Source organism: Scyliorhinus canicula, chromosome 17, assembly GCF_902713615.1.
Source record: "Scyliorhinus canicula chromosome 17, sScyCan1.1, whole genome shotgun sequence".
Classification (NCBI taxonomy): Eukaryota; Metazoa; Chordata; class Chondrichthyes; order Carcharhiniformes; family Scyliorhinidae; genus Scyliorhinus; species Scyliorhinus canicula.
Window position 1 is genome coordinate 95263457 of NC_052162.1, and position 22596 is coordinate 95286052.

The 22596-nt window shown below is 47.4% G+C and overlaps 1 protein-coding gene across 1 annotated transcript in view; it reads right to left on the bottom strand.

Annotated features, from left to right (window-relative positions):
- Positions 1–8393: 8393 nt before the first annotated feature.
- stk26 (serine/threonine protein kinase 26) overlaps positions 8394–22596 on the bottom strand; it is a 116265-nt gene continuing 102062 nt past the window's right edge. The window contains exons 4-10 of the mRNA XM_038775477.1: positions 21236–21344; positions 20988–21145; positions 17041–17226; positions 16123–16271; positions 9408–9507; positions 8701–8763; positions 8394–8597 (exon numbers count right to left, since the gene is read on the bottom strand). Coding sequence (XP_038631405.1) covers positions 8427–8597; positions 8701–8763; positions 9408–9507; positions 16123–16271; positions 17041–17226; positions 20988–21145; positions 21236–21344 — 936 coding nt within the window. The 3' untranslated portion in view covers positions 8394–8426. The remainder of the gene's footprint in view (positions 8598–8700; positions 8764–9407; positions 9508–16122; positions 16272–17040; positions 17227–20987; positions 21146–21235; positions 21345–22596) is intronic.

Here is a 22596-nt window from a genome sequence, read left to right on the forward strand (position 1 = left end):
CCTCTCCTCCGCTCCCCCCCTCTCTCCTCCGCTCCCCCCCTCTCGTCCTCCGCTCCCTCCCCCTCCTCCTCCCGCTCCCCCCCCTCCTCTCCTCCGCTCCCCCCCTCTCTCCTCCGCTCCCCCCCTCTCCTCCTCTCCCCCCCCCCTCTCCTCCTCTCCCCCCCCCCCTCTCCTCCTCTCCCCCCCCCCTCTCTCCTCCCTCTCCCCCCCCCTCTCCCCACGCCGTTACCCGTCCTCTCTCTCAACGCGCCACTTCTGCAGCGCGTTAAAATGACGCGTATGGCGTCGGTCCGATGCTGGCCCCTCCGGGAACGGAGATTAGCGGCCTAAAAGGACCCGACGCCGGAGTCAACTGCACCGCTTTTGCTCGCCGGAAATCGGCGTCACGACGGTCCACGGAGAATTTCGCCCCTGGATTCTTGTAGGATTCCCCCGAAGTGGTGAATATTCGGCAGGTCGTGAGTTTAGGCAATTTGTGGCTTCCGTATCAGGAGGTTCAATGTTTTTACAGGTGGATTTGGATTTAGGAATCAGGCTTTGCAGCCTCTGGATACTTAAAAGGTAAACATGACACTGCCTCATCTGCAGCAGTTGCCTTTTTGGTGTTTTTGTGCAAACTGCTCAGGTCTTTTTTGGATCAAAACTTGCCATCCCCAGCTGGTTTCAGTCAAATGACCAATGCTGGTATTGTTTAACCAGAATGATGTGGAGATGCCGGCGTTGGACTGGGGTGAGCACAGTAAGAAGTCTTACAACACCAGGTTAAGTTCCAACAGGTTTGTTTCCAACACGAGCTTTCGGAGCACTGTTCCTTCCTCAGGTGAGTGACTCACCTGAGGAAGGAGCAGTGCTCCGAAAGCTCGTGTTGGAAACAAACCTGTTGGACTTTAACCTGGTGTTGTAAGACTTCTTACTTTAACCAGAATGGTATCGAAGTCCAAAGTGCAATAGGACACAGAAGGCGCTTTCACACGTATTCTGTGGATAATTGGTCCCTTCAGCTCTCTTTTGTGATCTTGGAGATGAGAAGTCTAGAGGCTTGCTAATTCTGTGTTGAGAGAAATAGCCAAACAATAGGTGTGAATTCCTCAAAGGGGTATTTGTGTAGGCATGTCTGTTCAAGGGTAACTACCTCTTCCCAAAATTAGGAATAAAGAACTTTCTGGAAACTTGAGATATTCTGTGCTAACACTGTAATGATCGCTTGGCAATTGGTAACCATCTTAGCCACCTTGTGAGTGTCCATTTCAAATCATACAGGACAGTTCCAGAAGCTTCCACAGGAACACAGTCCAGGTTTGGAGTCATGAATAGGACTGCACAATCCATGGCAACGGCATGAGGTTGAAATTCAGTTCAAGAACTTTTTTTTTATAAATTTAGATTACCCAATTATTTTTTCTATTAAGGGGCAATTTAGCATGGCCAATCCACCTACTCTGCACATTTTTGGGTTGTGGGGGCGAAACCCACGCAGACACGGGGAGAATGTGCAAACTCCACACGGACAGTGACCCAGAGTCGGGATCGAACCTGGGACCTTAGCGCCGTGAGGCGGTTGTGCTAACCACTAGGCCACCGTGCTGCCCTGTTCAAGAACTTCTAACTTTTTATGTAAAGTCTGGAAGTGTAAATATGGTGGCAATAAAAATGGCCATGAAGCTGTTGGACTGTTGTAAATACTCAACTGGCCCACTAATTTTCTTTCAGAAAAGAAACCCTGAGCCCTTACCTAGTCCGTTCTACATGTGACCCAATCCCACGCTCAATGTGATTGACGCTCTACTGCCCTCTGACGTAGCCACAAGCCACTCTGCTGCATCTTAAGCAAGTAGGGCAATGAGTAATAAATCCTGCCCCCTACCAGTCAGTGATCCTCAGGTTAAATCGCCATTCACCAGCTCTCGCCTTCAAAGGAGAAAATAGCCTATGGTCATCTGAGACTGTGGCGACTTTACTTACACATCCCAATATAAAAGCATAGAAGCCTTCTGGTACTTTTTGCACTGTTAATTGTCGGGCAGCAGGGTAGCATGGTGGTTAGCATAAATGCTTCACAGCTCCAGGGTCCCAGGTTCGATTCCCGGCTGGGTCACTGTCTGTGTGGAGTCTGCACATCCTCCCCCTGTGTGCGTGGGTTTCCTCCGGGTGCTCCGGTTTCCTCCCACAGTCCAAAGATGTGCGGGTTAGGTGGATTGGCCATGCTAAATTGCCCGTAGTGTCGTAATAAAAGTAAGGTTAAGGGGGGGTATAGGGTGGATACGTGGGTTTGAGTAGGGTGATCATGGCTCGGCACAACATTGAGGGCCGAAGGGCCTGTTCTGTGCTGTACTGTTCTATGTTCTATGTTTAATTTAAGTGTGATTTCGACACAATTAAATGAGGCATTATATGAAGAAGCACAGTGGTTAGCACTGCTGCCTCACAGAGCCAGGGACCCCGGGTTCAATTTCGGCCTTGGGTGACTGCCGTGTGGAGTTTGCACTTTCGTGCTGTTTCTGCGTAGGTTTCCTCCGGGGTGCTCCGGTTTCCTCCCACAGTCCAAAGATGCGCAGATAAGGTGGATTGGCCATGCAGGGCAGCATGATAGTACAGTGGGTAGCACTGTTGCTTCACAGCTCCAGGGTCCCAGGTTCGATTCTGGCTTGGGTCACTGTCTATGTGGAGTCTGCACTTTCTCCCTGTGTCTGCGTGGGTTTCCTCCAGGCACTCTGGTTTCCTCCCACAAGCCATGAAAGACGGGTTGTTAGGTAATTTGGACATTCTGAATTCTGCCTCTGTGTATCGAACAGGCGCCGGAACGTGGCGACTAGGAGCGCTTCACAGTAACTTCACTGCAGTGCTAATGTAAGCATACTTGTGACAGTAAAGATTATAAAAAATTGCCCCCAGTGCCCAAAGATCTGCATGTTAGGTGGGGTTATTGGGTTACGGGGGATAGGGCAGGGGAGTGGGCTTAGATGGGGTGTTTTGTCAGAGGGTCAGTGCAGACTCGATGGGGTGAATGGCCTCCTTCAGCGCTGTAGGAATTCTATGGATTCTACGGTTCTAATTCTATGGAAGTGGGCGGATAGCTGAGAGCCTTGTGGACATTGATGGTGCTGCACGTTTTCTACTGAAATTTATGTTTACTCTAAAAAGACAAATAGGCAAGATTTAAACACAGCATCTGTTAGAGGAAGCATCAGTCATGTGACTGTGGAAATCCCACATAACTCAGCTTGTGGGTGTGATTCATGTCACTAATCTATAATTAATAATAATTATTATTAATCGGTCATTTTGATTGTGAGCTGGGGAGGGGGTTTAGACCGACTCAGCAGGATGGCTGTACAAGCTCAAACAGCCCATACTATAAGGGAAGCTCACTCACAGCCATCAGAGCACCCCGCTAGCTTCAATTGAGAGCTGGAATTCTGGTCTCCACTCTCTGGGAATGTCTGGAATGGGGTTTCCTGCCAAGTCACATGGGATTCACTGTCACTGAGCCAAAGGCACACTCCTCTTGTGAGGTAATGAATTATAAATTGCATATTCCTTTTTAGCCTCATATGCTTCATCATTATTTTTACCTCCTGTTGACTGAGATTGAACAACACTGGTAATACCGTGAATCCAGTGAAAGAACAAGTTTCCTACCTCATCTCAAAGTGCCGACTGAACCTTTGCAACATCAGTTTTTTTATTCCCCCCTGAAATGCATTATGATCAGAAGTGAGTATGACAAACAACAACCAGAATTTATTGCCCATCCCTAATGAAATGAATGAAAATCGCTTATTGTCACAAGTAGGCTTCAATGAAGTTACTGTGAAAAACCACTTTGCCTTTGAACTGAAGGGCTTGCTGGGCCATTGTAGAATTTAAGAGTCAACCACATTGCTGTAGATCTGGAGTGACATGCAGGCTGGACCAGGTAAGGGCGACAGATTTCCTTTCCTGAAGCACACGAGTGAACAACTATCGAGAATGGTTTCATGGTCATCATTAGACTTCTTAGTTCCAGATTTTTTGATTTATTGAATTCAAATTTCACCATCTGCCATTTGAACCCGGCTCCCCAGAGCATTACGCTGGATCCCTGGATCACTAGTCCAGCAGCAATGCAGCCACCTCCTCAGACCGAGAGGAGTTTCTACTGGAATCCAGCACTAGCTGGGATCGCCGGTGAGCACTGTGCTGTCCAACGTGAGTCAGTCGCAATGGGCAAGATCCAACATGGAGGACAGCGAGCAGCCTGTTAGTTAAACCTTGTGCTAGACTGCTGTAACTCTGGTTAATCAGAATAGAGGAAACTGTCACTAAACCAATCACTATAAATAACTACAGCAGCAAGGCCAGAGCTTCACCTACATCGAACGCCTCCACCATATCCCCGTAACCCCACCTAATTTTTGGACACTGAGGGGCAATTTAGCATAGCCAATCCACCTAACGTGCACATTTTTGGACTGTGGGAGGGAACCGGAGCACCCGGAGGAAACCCACGCAGACCCGGGGAGGAAGTGCAAGCTCCACACAGGTAGTCACCCGAGGCCAGAATCGAACCCGGGTCCCTAAAGCTGCGAGGCAGCAGTGCTAACACTGTGCCACCATGCTTTACTGGAGCAAGTCCCTGGAGCGACGCTGTCTGTGCTGCCACACGATTGTAAAACAGATTTCCACTGTAGTCCGAATAACTCCAGAGGAAATACTCGACTTGAAGAATCCATTGAATCAATGAGAGTATTATTTAGTTATTTCATGGAAATCTTCCAGATGTTGAAAATAACTATCCTGTGTTCCTGCTAATGGATCCTTCCTGGTGGTGCTCAGGCAGCACGGTAGCATTGTGGTTAGCATAAATGCTTCACAGCTCCAGGGTCCCAGGTTCGGTTCCCGGCTGGGTCACTGACTGTGCGGAGTATGCACGTCCTCCCCGTGTGTGCGTGGGTTTCCTCCGGGTGCTCCGGTTTCCTCCCACAGTCCAAAGATGTGCGGGTTAGGTGGATTGGCCATGCTAAATTGCCCATAGTGTCCTTAAAAGTAAGATTAAGGGGGGGTTGTTGGGTTACGGGTGTAGGGTGGATACGTGGGGTTGAGTAGGGTGATCATTGCTCGGCACAACATCGAGGGCCGAAGGGCCTGTTCTGTGCTGTACTGTTCTATATCAATAGGGAGATCTGTTATTTTGTGAGAGGGCGTTATCTCAGAGATTACAACGTATTATCTCGCTGCTCAGTTGGGAGCAATGTTTATTACCCTTGCCCTTCCCCTTTAAAGCCACATAATGTAACCTTTGTTCAAAAGGCACATCCCAAGTATAGCCAAGAGGCTGATTGCTGCTGCTGAGGACTGTTTGCGGATTGGCAACACCTGGTAGATTCCTGGCTCTGGGTTGGACGATAGAACAGCAGGAAGCGACGCTTTCAATTTTGTCCCCCAAATGTTACTTATTCACTGGGGCATGCCCCAACAGTTTAGCTGTGGTTTGGCCATGCAAATGAAGGGTAGACTTTGCATACATACAATTTTCAAGATCTGATAAGATCAGGACAAATGTTTCATAGAGATAAAGGGAATGCAAAACAAAGGGAAGTCTATAAGTAGAAGGAACATGACGAGAACTTTTCTTGTGTTTTTAGCCATTACCACAACAACAAAACTTTGCACTCATGTAGCACCATGCCATGGTGCTCCGCAGGAGACAAAGTTAACACACACAAGAAGGAAATGTTAGGATTAATTAGAAAAGTTAGTATACAGCTACAGCACGTGATTAGGAAGGTAAATGGAATGTTTTCATTTATTTCAAGGGGAATGAAATATTAAAGTGGGGATGTTTTGCTACAGTTGTACAGAGCGTTGGTGAGGCCATTGCCGGGATTTTCAATCACGGGTCCGCCTCGCCACCGCTGCGGGCGACGACGTGGAATTTGGCACTCAGCCAAATTTCCCATTCACTGCAGTGGGACCGGAAAATCCCGCTGCCGGGAACGGACGGAGATTCCCGGCCGATATTGTATATAGGGGTGTTGTATATAGTTTTGATGTCCGTATTTAAGGAAGGACAAAAATGCATTGGAAGCAGTTCAGATGAGAATCACACCTGGGACGAAGGGGGTTATCTTATAAAGTAAAGTTGGGAAGGCAGGGCCTATATCCACTGGAGTTTAGAAGTTGAGAGGTGATCTTATTGAAGCATGTAAGATCCTCAGGGTCTTGACAGGGTGGATACTGAAAGGGGGCGGAATTCTCCAACCCCTCGCAGGGTTGGAGAATCGCCCGGGGGCGGCGTAAATCCCGCCCCCGCCGTGGCCGGAATTCTCCGCCACCCGGGAATTGGGAATCGCGCCGCGCCGATCGGCGTACCCCCCCGTGGCGATTCTCCGGCCCGCGATGGGGCCGAAGTCCCGCCGCTGACAGGCCTCTCCCGCCGACGTGGTTTCAACCACCTCTGGTGGCGGCGGGATTGGCGGCGCGAGCGGGCCCTGGGCGATCGGACCAGGGGGGTGCCCCAACGGTGGCCTGGCCCGCGATCGGGGCCCACCGATCGGCGGGCAGGCCAGTGCTGTGGGGGCATTCTTTTTCTTCCGCCGCCGCCACGGCCTCCACCATGGCGGAGGTGGAAGAGATCCCCCCCTACCGCGCATGCGCCGGTGGTGACGTCAGCGGCCGCTGACGCACCGGCGCATGTACAAACCGGTGAAGGCCTTTCGGCCAGCCCCGACGCCGGCCGGCGTTAAAGGCCATTGGTGCCGGTTTTGCCGCCAGTCGGCGTGGCGCCAACCACTCCGGCACGGGCCTAGCCCCTAAAGGTGCGGAGAAATCCGCACCTTTGGGGAGGCCCGACGCCGGAGTGGTTGGCGCCACTCTGCTACGCAGGGACCCCCGCCCCACCTGGTAGGGGGAAATCCCGCCAAGGATGTCTCCCCTCATGGGAGAGACTAGAACCAAGGACACAGTTTAAAAATGAGGGCTTCTCCCATTTAGGATGGAGATAAGAATTTATTTTCCCCTTAGATGGTCGTGAGCCTTTGGAATTCTCTTTCCCCACAGCGTGGAGTCTGGGTCATTGAATATTTTTAAGGCAGCTGTATATAGATTGTTGGCTAAAACGTGAAGGAGGTGGAATGTGGAATTGAAGACCACAATTAAATCAGCTTCGATCTTACTGAATGGCGGGACAGGCTCCAGGGGCTGAATGGCCTACTCCTGCTTCTAATTTGTACATTGGTATATATCTTCTATATACATTCACGAGATGTGGGCATCGCTGGTTGGGCTAGCATTAAGAGTCACTGGTGTGGAACTGGAGTTATATGAAGGCGAGGCGAGGTAAGGATGCCTGAACTCCTTCCCTAAAAGGAGATTGGTGAACCAGGTGGGTTGTTCTGACAATAATTCCAGATTTTCATTGAATTCAAATGTCATCATCTGCCATGGTGGGACTCGAACCCCAGAAAATCACCTTGAATTTCTGGATTACTAGTCCAACAACAATCTAAGCTAAGCCACTGCCACTGTATGTGACCAAACACTTCGAATCATAGACTTTATGGTGCAGAAGGAGGCCATTCGGCCCATCGAGTCTGCACAGGCCCTTGGAAAGAGAACCCGACTCAACCCCATGTCTCTACCCTATCCCCGTAACCCCATCTCACCTTTTGGGCACTAAGGGGCATATTATCATGACCAATCTACCTAACCTGTACATCTTTGGACTGTGGGAGGAAACTGGAGCACCGGGAGGAAATCCAATCAGACACGGGGAGAAACTGCAAACTCCACACAGACAGTCACCGAAGCCAGAATTGAACCAGGGACCCTGGAGCTGTGAGGCAGCAGTGCTAACCACTGTGCCGCCCATTGATCACAAGAGGGTTACAGAGGGAATTCAGGGCTTAGGGCCAAAGGCTTGATCCACAATAGTGGGGCAATGTGAGAGGGGGAAATATGTTAAGAGTTTGTGCAAGAGACCAGAGTTCTCAGAAGGTTTCAGTGCTGGTTATAGGTTCCTGAGTTAGAAATTGATGCAATTTGTGAAGCTGTGAATCGATTGATATTACTGCTCCACAGATGTTTACGAGCATGGATTTATTTAAGTTTAGAAAGATCGGACGATAAAGAAAAATAAATACCAATACAGCTAAACAAATATCTCAATAAATAACCTCAGATTTATTTATTTTTGTTTTAATTTGAGAGTACCCAATCATTTTTTCCAATTAAGGGGCAATTTAGCATGTTCAATCCACCTACCTTGCACATCTTTGAGTTGTGGGGGCGAAACCCACGGAAACACGGGGAGCATGTGCAAACGCCACACGGCCAGTGACCCAGAGCCGGGATCGAACCTCGGCGTCGTGAGACTGCAGTGCTACCACTGCGTCACCGTGCTGCCCTATTCAGATTTATTATTAACTAATCTGTGACTAAACAGAGGATCAGTATTCAAATATTTCCCAACATGGCACTAACCTCTGAAACCTGTCTATTAGTTTCTTTATCATCTTCTCTGTGATTCCTGGGCAGCTTGCTTCCACCATGTTGATGCTTTTTTCAAGTTCGTTTATTGCTTCAGTCTTCACTGCGTCACCTCTTTCCTGTTCTTTAAGCTGGTTTGAGAAAGATGCATGGGTTTTAGTCCTGTCCTGAATACTCCCTCTTGTAAAAATAAAGCAGGCACACCCTGACAAGCAGCCTCAGCATTTCACCCACCTCAGCAAATAGAGGAGCAATCACGGTCGATAAACACGTTGATAACTTCTTGAGGTCTTGGTCCTATAGAGCGGTAGAATGAAAATGTTAACAGCTGCTTAGATGAGTGTGAAAATACTGGCGGAGGCAACTCAGACTGGACCAGTGACTACAGTGTACAATCCTTGAAACAAGAACGTTTGGCAAAATCTGTCTCTATTTCCTCTCACACCATTCACACTTCACTGCTGACATGAAGTACGGAGTTGGAATTCCACTCCAGAACGCCAAACATAAAATCCTAGCCGACATTCCCAGGCAGTGCTGAGAGGGTTCGGCACTTTAGGTGGCGAGGCCATTCAGACAGGATGTTCTTAGATGGTCATGAGAGATCCCACTCCACTATTTAAACAGCAGCAGGAGACCTCTCCCCGGTGTCCTAACCAGTGTTGCTCTGTCCACTAACACCAGTAAATTAGATTAGCCAATCATTCTCGCCTGATATTTGGTGGGAACTTGCTGCGCGCAGTTTGGACTCTGCTGGGCTTCCTCCATCAAATACATTAGCTTCTCAGCTGCTCATCCCTCGGGTCTCTGTGGAATATCTTTCCTTCACAACCTGCTGCTCTTTTGCAAATTAAACAGCCCTATTCTAAATGAATTCAGAAGGAAGTGTATGGAGGGAGGAGTAGCAGGCCGTTCCTTGCGGAGAACATTTAGTTACTTACTGTTCCATTCTGCAGTTTCTTTTGGTCAGGTTTCTTTCGAACTGTGGTGAAGGACCACTCGATGGGTTTGGCATTTTTATTCTCCTTGTCATTACTTCCACTAAAGGAGAAAAAAAAAGCAAAGGTCAAAGGTCCACGTGGCATCTCTTCAGAAGTGTGAATGTTACCTTCTCGTTCATAGACAGGCTCTTCAACCACGGGAAGGTCTCACCCACGAACCCTGCTTGACACTATACGCGCACTGCTGCTGCCACCGAGGTCAGCTTGCTCCATACGGAGCAGTATACACTAGGCCGTGACTTTTTCCAAACCGCCACTGGCCAATGACCTGCCCAAAGACAGGATATTTCCAGTTTGGACTTGGGATAACTTTGCACACCTCACAATGGAGAGTGTACTTGGGAAAGGCAAGTAAGGAATTACACAACATCCCACAGGAGGAAATGATTTTCAGAGCATTCGTAATCAAGTCTTTGCGAATGGTTCCGAGCCTCATGACAGCTATGGTTCAATGGGTAGCAGTCTAACCTCTGACTCAGAAGACTGTGATTTAAAAGTCCCATTCCAGAGCACTAAATGTTGGCTAACATGCTCTGTTTATACTTGGGGAGTGCTACATTGTCCAGCTGTCATATCTGAGATTGTACGGCAGTTCTCCCTAGTGACTTGGCCAATATTTATCCCTTAACCAACGTCATTAAAAATAGTTTATCTCAGAGGGCCAACGCTTCAACCCAAATATTTGTCAACAGCTTCAACGGTAGGATGATACAACAGATGTGAGTAGAATTTGAAGAATGTGTCTGTGCACATGTGCCTGTCAGTGTCTTGTGTGTATGGTGTGTTGATGTGGATGCGTTCTTGGTGCACATGCGTGTGTGTATGTATGTGTGCGCACTTGTTTGCACGTGCCCATGCATGTGTGTCTCAGCATGTGCATCACTCTCCATGTGTGTTCGTACCTGTGATTCTGGGTAAATGACTGAAAGTGATATCAGATTAGTTGTATATGAACATGTTTTATTATCAAACCTTTATGTCACTAACAGCACCTTCTTTAGTCGTTAACTCGACCCTGATCACTCCCTTTGTCTTGTGCCCATGACATTTTTGTCAAATCTCTCCAAGCTCCCACCTATCCTCAATGTTTTATTTTGCTCTGCCTCCTCTTAAACAGTATAAGATCCATCACATTCTCCCCCTCTTTAGCACTGATGACGAGTCATGTGGACTCAAAACATTAGCTCTGTTTCTTTCTCCACAGATGCTGCCAGATCTACTGAGATTTTCCAGCATTTTCTGATTTTACAATCCGATTGGTTGCTGCTATTGCGTTATTAATTTCCTGTTTTAAAAATATCCTGTTCACTGACAGCTAGTATGCCAAGAATATGAAATGAAAATTTCTTATTGTCACAAGTAGGCTTCAAATGAAGTTACTGTGAAAAGCCCCTAGTTCTAACAGTGCTCAAGAATTTTTTTTTATAAATGTTTTTATTCAGTTTTCATATTTTATATTGAACAAATTACAAATTGTTAGGAGAGAGAGACAAAACAAAAAAAAAAAAAACCAAACACGCAAAAATTAACATACATATTTACAGGTAAGCATCTTCGTAGTAGTAACTGCGCCCCCCCCCCTCCCCCCCCCCCCCCCCCCCCTCAACATGTTTATTTAGCTTGGTTTTGGGCCTTAGCTAGCCATCGAACCCCCGTAACGAACCTGTATCCCCCCCCCCCTCCCGCTACCTTCCCCCGACTATTCTTCCTCTTGTACATTGGCCACAAACAGGTCCCGGAACAGTTGCATGAATGGCTCCCACGTTCTGTGGAAGCCGTCGTCCGACCCTCGGATGGCAAATTTGATTTTCTCCATTTGGAGAGATTCCGAGAGGTCGGACAGCCAGTCCGCAGCTCTGGGCGGTGCTGCTGACCGCCAGCCAAACAGGATTCTACGGCGGGCGATCAGGAAGGCAAAGGCAAGGGCGTCCGCCCTCCTCCCCAGGAATAGATCTGGCTGGTCTGAAACCCCGAAGACCGCCACTATCGGGCATGGCTCCACCCTCACCCCCACCACTTTGGACATAGCCTCGAAGAAGGCTGTCCAGTACTCCACAAGTCTGGGGCAAGACCAGAACATGTGGGCGTGGTTGGCCGGGCCTCTTTGGCACCGCTCACATCTGTCTTCCACCTCCGGGAAGAACCGACTCATACGGGTTCTTGTTAAGTGGGCTCTATGTACCACTTTTAGTTGCGTCAGGCTGAGCCTTGCGCACGTGGAGGTGGAGTTGACCCTATGCAGTGCTTCGCTCCAGAGTCCCCACCCTATCTCCATCCCCAGGTCGTCCTCCCACTTCCTCCTTGTTGCGTCCAGTACGGTGTCGTCCCTATCTACCAGTCGGTCATACATGTCACTACAGTTCCCTTTCTCTAGGATACTTGCGTCCAGTAGGTCTTCCAGTAGTGTCTGTCGTGGCGGTTGTGGGTACGTCCTTGTCTCCTTTCGTAGGAAGTTTTTGAGCTGCAGGTACCGTAGCTCGTTCCCCCCAGCTAGCTGAAATTTCTCTGTCAGTTCGTCCAGTGTTGCGATCCTGTCGTCCGTGTATAGGTCCCTGACTGTCAGTGTTCCCCCGTCCTGCCTCCACCTTTTGAAGGTGGCGTCGGTCAGTGCTGGTTTGAACCTATGGTTGTTGCAGATGGGAGCCCTGTTCGACATTTTGGTCAGGCCAAGTTGCTGCCGCAGTTGGTTCCAGGATTGGAGGGTGGCTGTCACCACTGGGCTGCTGGAGTGTTTTTTGGGTGGGGATGGGAGTGCTGCCGTGGCGAGGGCCCGGAGGGAGGTTCCCATGCAGGAGGCCTCCTCCGCACGCACCCACTCAGCTTCTGGCTCCTGGATCCATCCCCTTACTCGCTCGGCTGTTGCTGCCTAGTGGTAGAATTGTAGATTCGGGAGGGCTAACCCTCCCCTGGTTTTTGTTTTTTGTAAGACCTTCTTTGGGATCCTAGCATTTTTACCCCCCCATACGAACGCCATGATGAGTTTGTCCAGCGCTTTGACAGTGCTCAAGAATGACAAAAAAAACGGAGTTAGTGATGAGAATCTATTCTTCTAGCGTGCACAGAGCTGGAGCAGAAATACCAACCAGTTTGCCAGTCTATTATAGCAATAAATTAACATCCACCCAGTCAAGATTAACAATGTGAAACAACACATCCACTCAGGAGACATAACATTCAGTCAGAAGTGACAATGTAATTGACAAAAGGTCCAGAAGTGACTTTCTTTGAGGCCTATGCACCACTGCATTTGGCCAAGATGCTACAGACGTTCTACACTAATTTGCCTGGCCTCCCAGAAGGAGTTTTTTTTATCCAGCGCCTCTTCTCAAAGGTGGGACCAAGCACAGGGAATGTGTCTTAAAGCGTTCCTGCTTTTTATTATGGCATCTTAAATTATAAGAACATAAGAACTAGGAGCAGGAGTAGGCCATCTGGCCCCTCGAGCCTGCTCCGCCATTCAATGAGATCATGGCTGATCTTTTGTGGACTCAGCTCCACTTTCCGGCCCGAACACCATAACCCTTAATCCCTTTATTCTTCAAAAAACTATCTATCTTTATCTTTAAAATATTTAATGAAGGAGCCTCAACAGCTTTACTGGGCAAGGAACTCCATAGATTCACAACCCTTTGGGTGAAGAAATTCCTCCTAAACTCAGTCCTAAATCTACTTCCCCTTATTTTGAGGCTATGGCCCCTAGTTTTGCTTTCACACACCAGTGGAAACAACCTGCCTGCATCTATCCTATATATTCCCTTCATAATTTTATATGTTTCTATAAGATCCCCCTCATCCTTCTAAATTACAACGAGTACAGTCCCAGTCTACTCAACCTCTCCTCGTAATTGAACCCCTTCAGCTCTGGGATTAACCTAGTGAATCTCCTCTGCACACCCTCCAGCGCCAGTACATCCTTTCTCAGGTAAGGAGACCAAAACTGAACACAATACTCCAGGTGTGGCCTCACTAACACCTTATACAATTGCAGCATAACCTCCCTAGTCTTAAACTGCATCCCTCCAGCAATGAAGGACAAAATTCCATTAGTCTTCTTAATCACCTGTTGCACCTGTAAACCAACTTTTTGCGACTCATGCACTAGCACACCTAGGTCTCTCTGCACAGCAGCATGTTTTAATAATTTATCTTTTAAATAATAATCCGTTTTGCTGTTATTCTAGATCAGTGTGAGCTGTTCTATGAGGGCTCTGATTTACTCCCTTTTAGTCTTCTTCCTTGAAGGAAAAGCAGGAAAAATGTTGGAATGTGGAACTAGGTGAGTTGCTCTCGCAGAGAGCCAGTATGAACATAAGCGGGCAGAATGATCTACTTTGTTGAAATCATTCTATAATTCTATATTTCCTGGTTCAGTCGGGAAGGGGAAATGGCGTAAACCTCTTTAGGTTACCTCGAAGTTTCAATTTCAACTTGAACATTTCTTGATCTTTCCCTCATAATTTAGGATTCTGAGAGGTGGCATCAGCTGCAGACACCCTAACACTGAATCCTCTCGAGGCTAATGTCACCCTCTTTCTGGGCCAGTGTCAAAGCTAGCTCTTTGTCCAGTCAGCTGATACATTAGAACATAGAACAGTACAGCACAGAAAAGGCCCTTCGGCCCTCGATGTTGTGCCGAGCAATGATCACCCTACTCAAACCCACGTATCCACCCTATACCCGTAACCCAACAACCCCCCCCCCCCCCCCCCCCTTAACCTTACTTTTTAGGACACTACGGGCAATTTAGCATAGCCAATCCACCTAACCCGCACATCTTTGGACTGTGGGAGGAAACCGGAGCACCCGGAGGAAACCCACGCACACACGGGGAGGACGTGCAGACTCCGCACACAGTGCGGAGACACATTCAAAGACTTATTCCAAATAATCCTCAAATCCTTTACTGGATAAATGCCGGTAAATGGGATTAGATTGACATTTGAAGGCTAGCATAAACATGGTGGGCTGAAGGGCCTGTGTCTGTGCTGCATGACTCTATGATAACTACAGCATTCCATTTCAGACAAATTTTGGGCTCTTGCAGCTAAAACAATAATCAGCTCAATATTTACCATATGCTCGGTTTTCAATATGCAAAACTTCCCATTCCTGAAGTCATGGTGACTGCCCTTCCCTGAATCCATACCGACCATCCTTTCCCAAATCCATGTTGACCTTTATTGAATTTAATTCAACCTTTTGCGATTCAGCATCGCCCACCCAATCCCAAATCCATTCTTGAACCCATTTTCCTTTCCACATTCCCACTGTTAAGATTTGCTTCTCCTGATATTTCCTTGAAATGTGATTGGTGGATCTTCTGTACAATATGAAGGTATCTGATGTGTAGTTTTCACACAGACTCTTGATTCATTCATTTTTGGTCCCCTTATCTAAAGAAATGATGTGGAGATCCTGCTTGAATCCTGCAAGTCCTGGCTTGAGACAATTCACAAATGACCTTTTCTCAGCTAATCGATGGTGCAAGGCATCACAGTGGGGTCCTAGCATCAACACACCTCATCAGACAATGATCAGGGTCCTGAGGCAACTGTCAACGGTCTAGCTGTGACCAAACCTAGATCCTCACTTGTTCATGATCAACTGGAGTGGTGGAGGTGTGTGGCAGGTGCTGATTATGTAAGACATGCGGCTCCACAATAGCGATTCCAACAGGTTGGAGGTTATTTAAGTGAAAATCATTCCCAGGGAGTGGGTGACATTGAGAAGGCAGGCATTTCTATAGAATCCCTACAGTGCAGAAGGCAGATATTTAGCCCACCGTGTCTGCACCGACCCTCCGATACAGAACCCCACCCAGGCCCACTCCCTTGTCCTACCCCTGCAACTCTACCTAACCTGCACATCTTTGGACTGTAAGAGGAAACTGGAGCACCCGGAGGAAAACTACGCAGGCTTGGGGAGAACGTGAAAACTCCACGCAGCCAGTTACCCAAGGCTGGAATTGAACCCGGGTGCCTGGCGCTGAGGCCGCAGTGCTAACCAATGTGCGGCCGTGCCTTTGCGTGTTTCTAATTGCGCCAAGAAAGTTATCACAAGCCGCCTTCTTCAAACATTCAGATAACAGCAAGACACTGGAGATGCTGAAAATCTGAAATAAAAACTGGATGAACTCAGCAGGTCTGGCAGCATCTGGGGAGAGAGAAAAACAGAGTTAATGTTCCGAGTCCACCGTGGTTCTTCCTTGGAACTATCCCTAAGCGTTAACCCGGTTTCTCTTTCCCCACATGCTGCCAAGCCTGTCGGGCTTTCCCAGCACTTTCTGCTTTTCTTATTCAAAAGCTGCTCAGTTGCAGTTTGATATAATTTGGTTATGCAGAGGGCAGTCCAGAGTTCACCACTTTGGCGTGAGACTGGAGACACATATAGGCCTAGACGGGTGAGGACAGCAGGCCTCCTCCACTAAAGGATGATATTAAAACACTTGCATTTTATGTGACAGTCCGATAGCACAATGGCCACTTTTTCTGGGACCACCTTTTCTGTTTACTTTCAGAGTTATTTTCAAACAGAATTCAAATCCTCTAGCCATATTGGTGGGATTTAAATCATGGATGGTTCAATCAGGGACTCTGGTTCAATAATCCAGTCACAGAACCACTGGACTTCCCGTGATATACGAAAAAGTACTTACGAGTCAGACTCATCTGAGCTGGAGTCATCATCGCTATGTCCTTCTGCCTTCCACCTCTTGTACCCGTCAATCAGTTCTGTTAGATAAGAAGTCTTCTTGCAGTTTTTGATGATGAACTTATGTTTGAGTAACTCCTTGGCTGTCGGACGCTGAGCAAATATGGAAAGAGAGATGGAAGGTAAGTAGGCTCTGCTTCTTGGGACACTTGTACTGATTCCCTGCAAACTGATGGAGAATTCTCCTTATGACTGACACCCTCTCACTTAAGAGTGTGTTTGCCTTTGTGTGAAACAGCCTTTGGAAAAACTTTTTTTTTTTCAATGGCATGTTGGCGTCACTGGCAAGGGGAGCATTTGCTACCCACCCCAATTGCCCTCGAACTGAGTGGCCCGCTCGACCATTTCAGGGAGCAGTCAAAAGCCAGCAATGTGGCAGTGGATCCGGAATCACCTGCAAGCCAGACTGGGTACGAAATGCAGGGTGAGCTAGGTGGGTTTTACAACAATCAATGACAGTTGTCATGGTCACCATTACTGAGAGTAGCTTTATATTCCAGATTTATTAATTGAATTTAAATTCCACTAGCGACCGAGGTGGAATTTGAACCTATGTCCCCAAAGCATTGGGCTGGGTTACTCCGTGTATGAACTGAAATGTAAACGCAAGAATCAATTTGGAGCGCATTTAAACATGGTAATGTTTGCTTGTCAGCACAGAATACAAGGTCTGAGCTCTGAGGATATGGAGGAAATTCTGTTATAAACCTTCAGCTTTTAAAAAATATTATTAAACCAAGCTCCAGCCAGGGTCCATGGCACAAAGGGTATGAGCATGTCATGGGGGCATGGAATAAGAAGGGTTTCCCCAATAATAATTACAGAAATGCAAAACTATAGAGTGAATTCCTTAGATACTTACAAATGAAGGGTCCTTATTCAAACACGCGTCTACAAACTCCTTAAAGGACTTGCTGAACTCTCCACTTAAAGTTGGCGGGTTGTTCTTGGGTATGAGAAACAGAACCCTCATTGGGTGCATGTCTGAATTGGGTGGCTCACCCTTGGCCAGCTCAATGGCTGTAATTCCCAATGACCAGATGTCTGCCTGAAAACAAGAGAAGGGAGACACTGAGACACGTATGACACACTGCGCAAAGACAGCCTAATGCGCAAAACATTATACTAAATGTTATGGGCAGCACATAAGAACTAGGAGCATCTTGCCCTTCAAACCTGCTCCGCCATTCAATGAGATCATGGCTGAACTTTTGTGGACTCAGCTCCACTCTCCGGCCCAAACATCCTTTATTCTTTATCCTTTATTCTTCAAAAAACTATCTTTATCTTGAAAACATTTAATGAAGGAGCCTCAACTCCTTCACTGGACTGGGAATTCCAGAGATTCACAACCGTTTGAGTGAAGAAGGTCCTCCTAAGCTCAGTCCTAAATCGACTTCTCCTTACTTTGAGGCTATGCCCCCTAGTTCTGCTTTCACCCACCAGTGGAAACAATGGTAGCATAATGGTTAGCACTATGGCTTCACAGCACCAGGGTCCCAGGTTAAATTCCCGGCTTGGGTCACTGCCTGTGCGGAGTCTGCACGTTCTCCTTATATCTGCGTGGGTTTCCTCTGGGTGCTCTGGATTCCTACCACAAGTCCCGAAAGACGTGCTATTAGATTATTTGGACATTTTGAATTCTCCCTCAGTGTAAACGAACAGGCGTGGAATGTGGCGACTAGGGGCTTTTCACAGTAACTTCATTGCAGTGTTATGTAAGGCTACTTGAGACAATAAAGATTATTATTACTGCAGTTCAGCTTAATAACAGATATGGGCTGATTCATGCCACAGTATGAAGAGCAAGAAGGAAGGGGGTAAGAACATAAGAACTAGGAGCAGGAGTAGGCCATCTGGCCCCTCGAGCCTGCTCCGCCATTCAATTAGATCATGGCTGATCTTTTGTGGACTCAGCTCCACTTTCCGGCCCGAACACCATAACCCTTAATCCCTTTATTCTTCAAAAAACTATCTATCTTTACCTTAAAAACATGTAATGAAGGAGCCTCAACTGCTTCACTGGGCAAGGAATTCCATAGATTCACAACCCTTTGGGTGAAGAAGTTCCTCCTAAACTCAGTCCTAAATCTACTTCCCCTTATTTTGAGGCTATGTCCCCTAGTTCTGCTGTCACCCGCCAGTGGAAACAACCTGCCCGCATCTATCCTATCTATTCCCTTCATAATTTTAAATGTTTCTATAAGATCCCCCCTCATCCTTCTAAATTCCAACGAGTACAGTCCCAGTCTACTCGACCTCTCCTCATAATCCAACCCCTTCAGCTCTGGGATTAACCTAGTGAATCTCCTCTGCACACCCTCCAGCGCCAGTACGTCCTTTCTCAAGTAAGGAGACCAAAACTGAACACAATACTTCAGGTGTGGCCGCACTAACACCTTATACAATTGCAACATAACCTCCCTAGTCTTAAACTGCATCCCTCTAGCAATGAAGGACAAAATTCCATTTGCCTTCTTAATCACCTGTTGCACTTGTAAACCAACCTTCTGTGACTCATGCACTAGCACACCCAAGTCTCTCTGAACAGCGGCATGCTTTAATATTTTATCGTTTAAATAATAATCCCGTTTGCTGTTATTCCTACCAAAATGGATAACCTCACATTAGTCAACATTGTATTCCATCTGCCAGACCCTAGCCCATTCACTTAACCTATCCAAATCCCTCTGCAGACTTCCAGTATCCTCTGCACTTTTCGCTTTACTACTCATCTTAGTGTCATCCGCAAACTTGGACACATTGCCCTTGGTCCCCAACTCCAAATCATCTATGTAAATTGTGAACAATTGTGGGCCCAACACGGATCCCTGAGGGACACCACTAGCTACTGATTGCCAACCAGAGAAACACCCATTTATCCCAACTCTTTGCTTTCTATTAATTAACCAAGGAAAGGTGGAGAAAGAAAGGAAAGGTGGAGAAAGAAAGGAAAGGTGGAGATTGAGAGAAAAACTTGTATTGTGCAGAATATCTGTAAATTGTTATGAGCATTATGGCCAATGAAGAGCTTCTGAAATCTAATCACTTATGGGCTGAAGGAAAGATGGCGCCCAATGAGATTTGCAGGGTTACAGGAAAAGGAGAAAGGAGTGGGACTGAATGGACTATAGAATTTACAGTGCAGAAGGAGGCTATTTGGCCCATCGAGTCTGCACCGGCTCCTGGAAAGAGCACCCTACCCAAGGTTAACACCTCCACCCTATCCCCATAACCCAGTGACCCCACCCAACACTAAGGGCAATTTTGGACACTAAGGGCAATTTATCATGGCCAATCCACCTAACCTGCACATCTTTGGACTGTGGGAGGAAACCGGAGCACCCGGAGGAAACCCACGCACACACGGGGAGGATGTGCAGACTCCACACAGACAGTGACCCAAGCCGGAATTGAACCTGGGACCCTGGAGCTGTGAAGCGATTGTGCTATCCACAATGCTACCATGCTGCCCTGATATTGCAGGATATTGATCGGCCAAATTGCCTCCTTTCAACTGTAAGCCTGTCTAAAATTATGTCAAGTAAACAGGGGTGATGATACTTGGTCTGGCTCTGAAATCAGTGACGAGAGGTCATTAATCCAAGATAAACGTAAGATAAAGTCGCCGTAGTCCCAGATGACCATAGGCTGCTTTCCCCTTTGGGGTGGGGGGGGGGGGGGGGGAAGAGAGAAGAGCTGACTGGAGGTTGTACAACCTGAGGATCACCACACCTCAGGCCTTCATGAATAACCTCAACTAATTCCCGAATTGAGCCTGCGCTGCTGGCCTTGTTCTGTATCACAAACCAACTGTCCAGCCAGTCTCCAAAATAATCATTGAGAGGGACCGAGGGGTTAAGAGAAAAGTCTTTACGTTGAAGGTTCCCAGAGTGTGGATTTTTTTTTACTGGATAACAATTTGCATTTAAGTAGTGCCTTTAATGTTGTAAAATGTTATGAGAGGCTTCTCAGGAATGCCAAAACAAATCTGCTGCTGAAGGCACATTTGAGATGTTAGGACATGGAAGTGCCTGCAATGCAAAAGGAGGCCATTCGGCTCATCGAGTCTGCATCGACCCTCTGAAACAGCGCCCTACCTAGGCCCACTCCCCCATCCTATCCCTGTAACCCCACCTAACCTGCACATCTTTTGAAACTAAGGAGCTTTTTCAGCATGGCCAATCCACTTAACCTGAACATCTTTGGACCCGGAGAAATCCCACGCAGACATGGCGAGAACGTGCAGACTCCACACAGACAGTCACTCAAGGCCGGAATTGAACCTGGGTTCCTGCCGCTGTGAGGCAACAGTGCTAATCACTGTACAAACCGCACACCGAAGAATATCTTAAAGCAGGAGGGCGTGTGAGAGAGATGCCGAGAGGTTTAGGGAAGGAATTACAAAGTTTAGGGCCCTCGGCTGTTAAAGGCATGGCCAACAATTGGGGATTGGGAGATGTTGGGGGATTGTGGGGCTGAGGGAAGTTACAGAGAAAGGGAGACAGGAGGGTGGGTGTGGTGGGTAGAGGGGGAGAGCACAGAAGGAATTAAGTATGAGACTGTTAAAACAGGGAGGTTACGGGGTCAGCCAACACAGCAGGGATGGGGGAACAGGATTTTGTGCAGTGAATTGTTTGTAAGGGTAAAAGTGATAAATATTTCAAGTTGCGGGCAATTAGGGTCTGAAGACAGCAGGACCTAGCTTTGAGCTGTTGGCAAAGGGGTGGCACAGATATGATGGACCCAATGGCCTGTTTCCGTGCTGTGGGTTTTGAGGGTTGCATGCCATTGCTGTGCCACTCTTACCTTGGAGTCATAAGCAGATTGCTGAATGACCTCTGGTGCCATCCAGAACGGCGTGCCGACGAAGGTGTCCCGTTTAATCTGCGTGTCAGTCAGCTGACCAGCCACCCCAAAGTCCGCCAGTTTGACATCACCTTGCTCAGACAACAAGACATTGGCAGCTGGAGGAGCAAGAGAAGGAACAAGAGAAGGTTGAGAAATCGTTCGCACCACGTTACACAGGACAGAGTCCCGGCAGAGTCCAGTTTTACCTTTGATATCCCTGTGGATCTTCTTCTCTGAATGTAGGTAGTCCAAGCCTTTGAGGATCTCCTTCAGCATGGTAGCAATTTGGAATTCGTCGAAGGGCCCAGCTTGAAGCTGAAAGAGAAACTTTGATTAAAAACCTGCAAATGGTCTGAAAAACTCCAATAAGTTCATGCAGGATTCAAGAAACGTGTGTACACAGTGAGAGATTGGAGTCAAGGTTACGTAAAGTTTGCAAGAACACAGCTTAATTAGTTTAATATGACATCGGCGAATAAAAAAAAGATCTTTCACGACTGGAGAAATCACAAATGTCCAGCCAACCATTTTGTGAAGATATCCTCTTCCTATTCCTCGCACACCTCGTCTATCGAACATTCCTTCAAGTGTTTATCTTTGTCGAATTTCTTCGCATAATTAGCCCCTCCTTGGTAGAGTCCTTGACTACATAAAACACACTGACGCTAAGATGTTTTGAACCCTCGGGCAGCAGGGTGGCGCAGTGGTTAGCACTGCTGCCTCACGGCGCCGAGGACCTGGGTTCGATCCCGTCCCTGGGTCACTGTCCTTGTGGAGTTTGCACATTCTCCCCGTGTCTGCGTGGGTCTCACCCCCACAACCCAAAGACAGGCAGGGCAGGTGGATTGGCCACACTACATTGCCTCTTAATTGGGAAAAAAAGAATTAGGTACTTTAACTTTATAAAAAAAGCATGGTCTGAACCCGCTAAGGTCCTGAATCCAACCATAAAGATTCCATTGGCCCTTTGCCTCTCACAGATGAATATTCCCAGTTTCTGTGGACTCTTTGTTTTGTACCTCAGCTCCCTGACTAGAAATGAATTTACATTTCTATAGCACCAGCGTACATTCCAAAGCATTTTACAACCAATGAAGTACTTTTTGGAGTGAAGTTACTGTTCTAATATAGGTGTCAGTTACGGCTCGGTTGGTAGAACTCTTGCTTCAGTCAGAAGGCAATGGGTTCAAGACCAGCTCCACGTAGTCCAGGTTGACATTTCAGAACAGTAATCAGGGAGCCCTGCATTGTAGTAGATGCATTATCATAGTGGCCAGCATTGTACTAACACTATCTGTCAGACTATACCTCAGGTCTAGCAAATTGTGTTTTTTTTTAATTCGTTCATGGGACGCGAGTGATGCAGGATGTACCAGCATAAATTGCCCGTCTCTAATTGCCCTGAAGGGGCCTTTAAGAGGCAACCACATTGCTGTGGGTCTGGAGTCACGTTTGGACCAAACCAGATAAATTTGTCAGGTTTCCTTCCCTAAAGGATATGAGTGAACCAGTTGTTTGTTTTTAACGACTATCGTGAATGTTTTCACGGTCATCACTGGACTTCTTA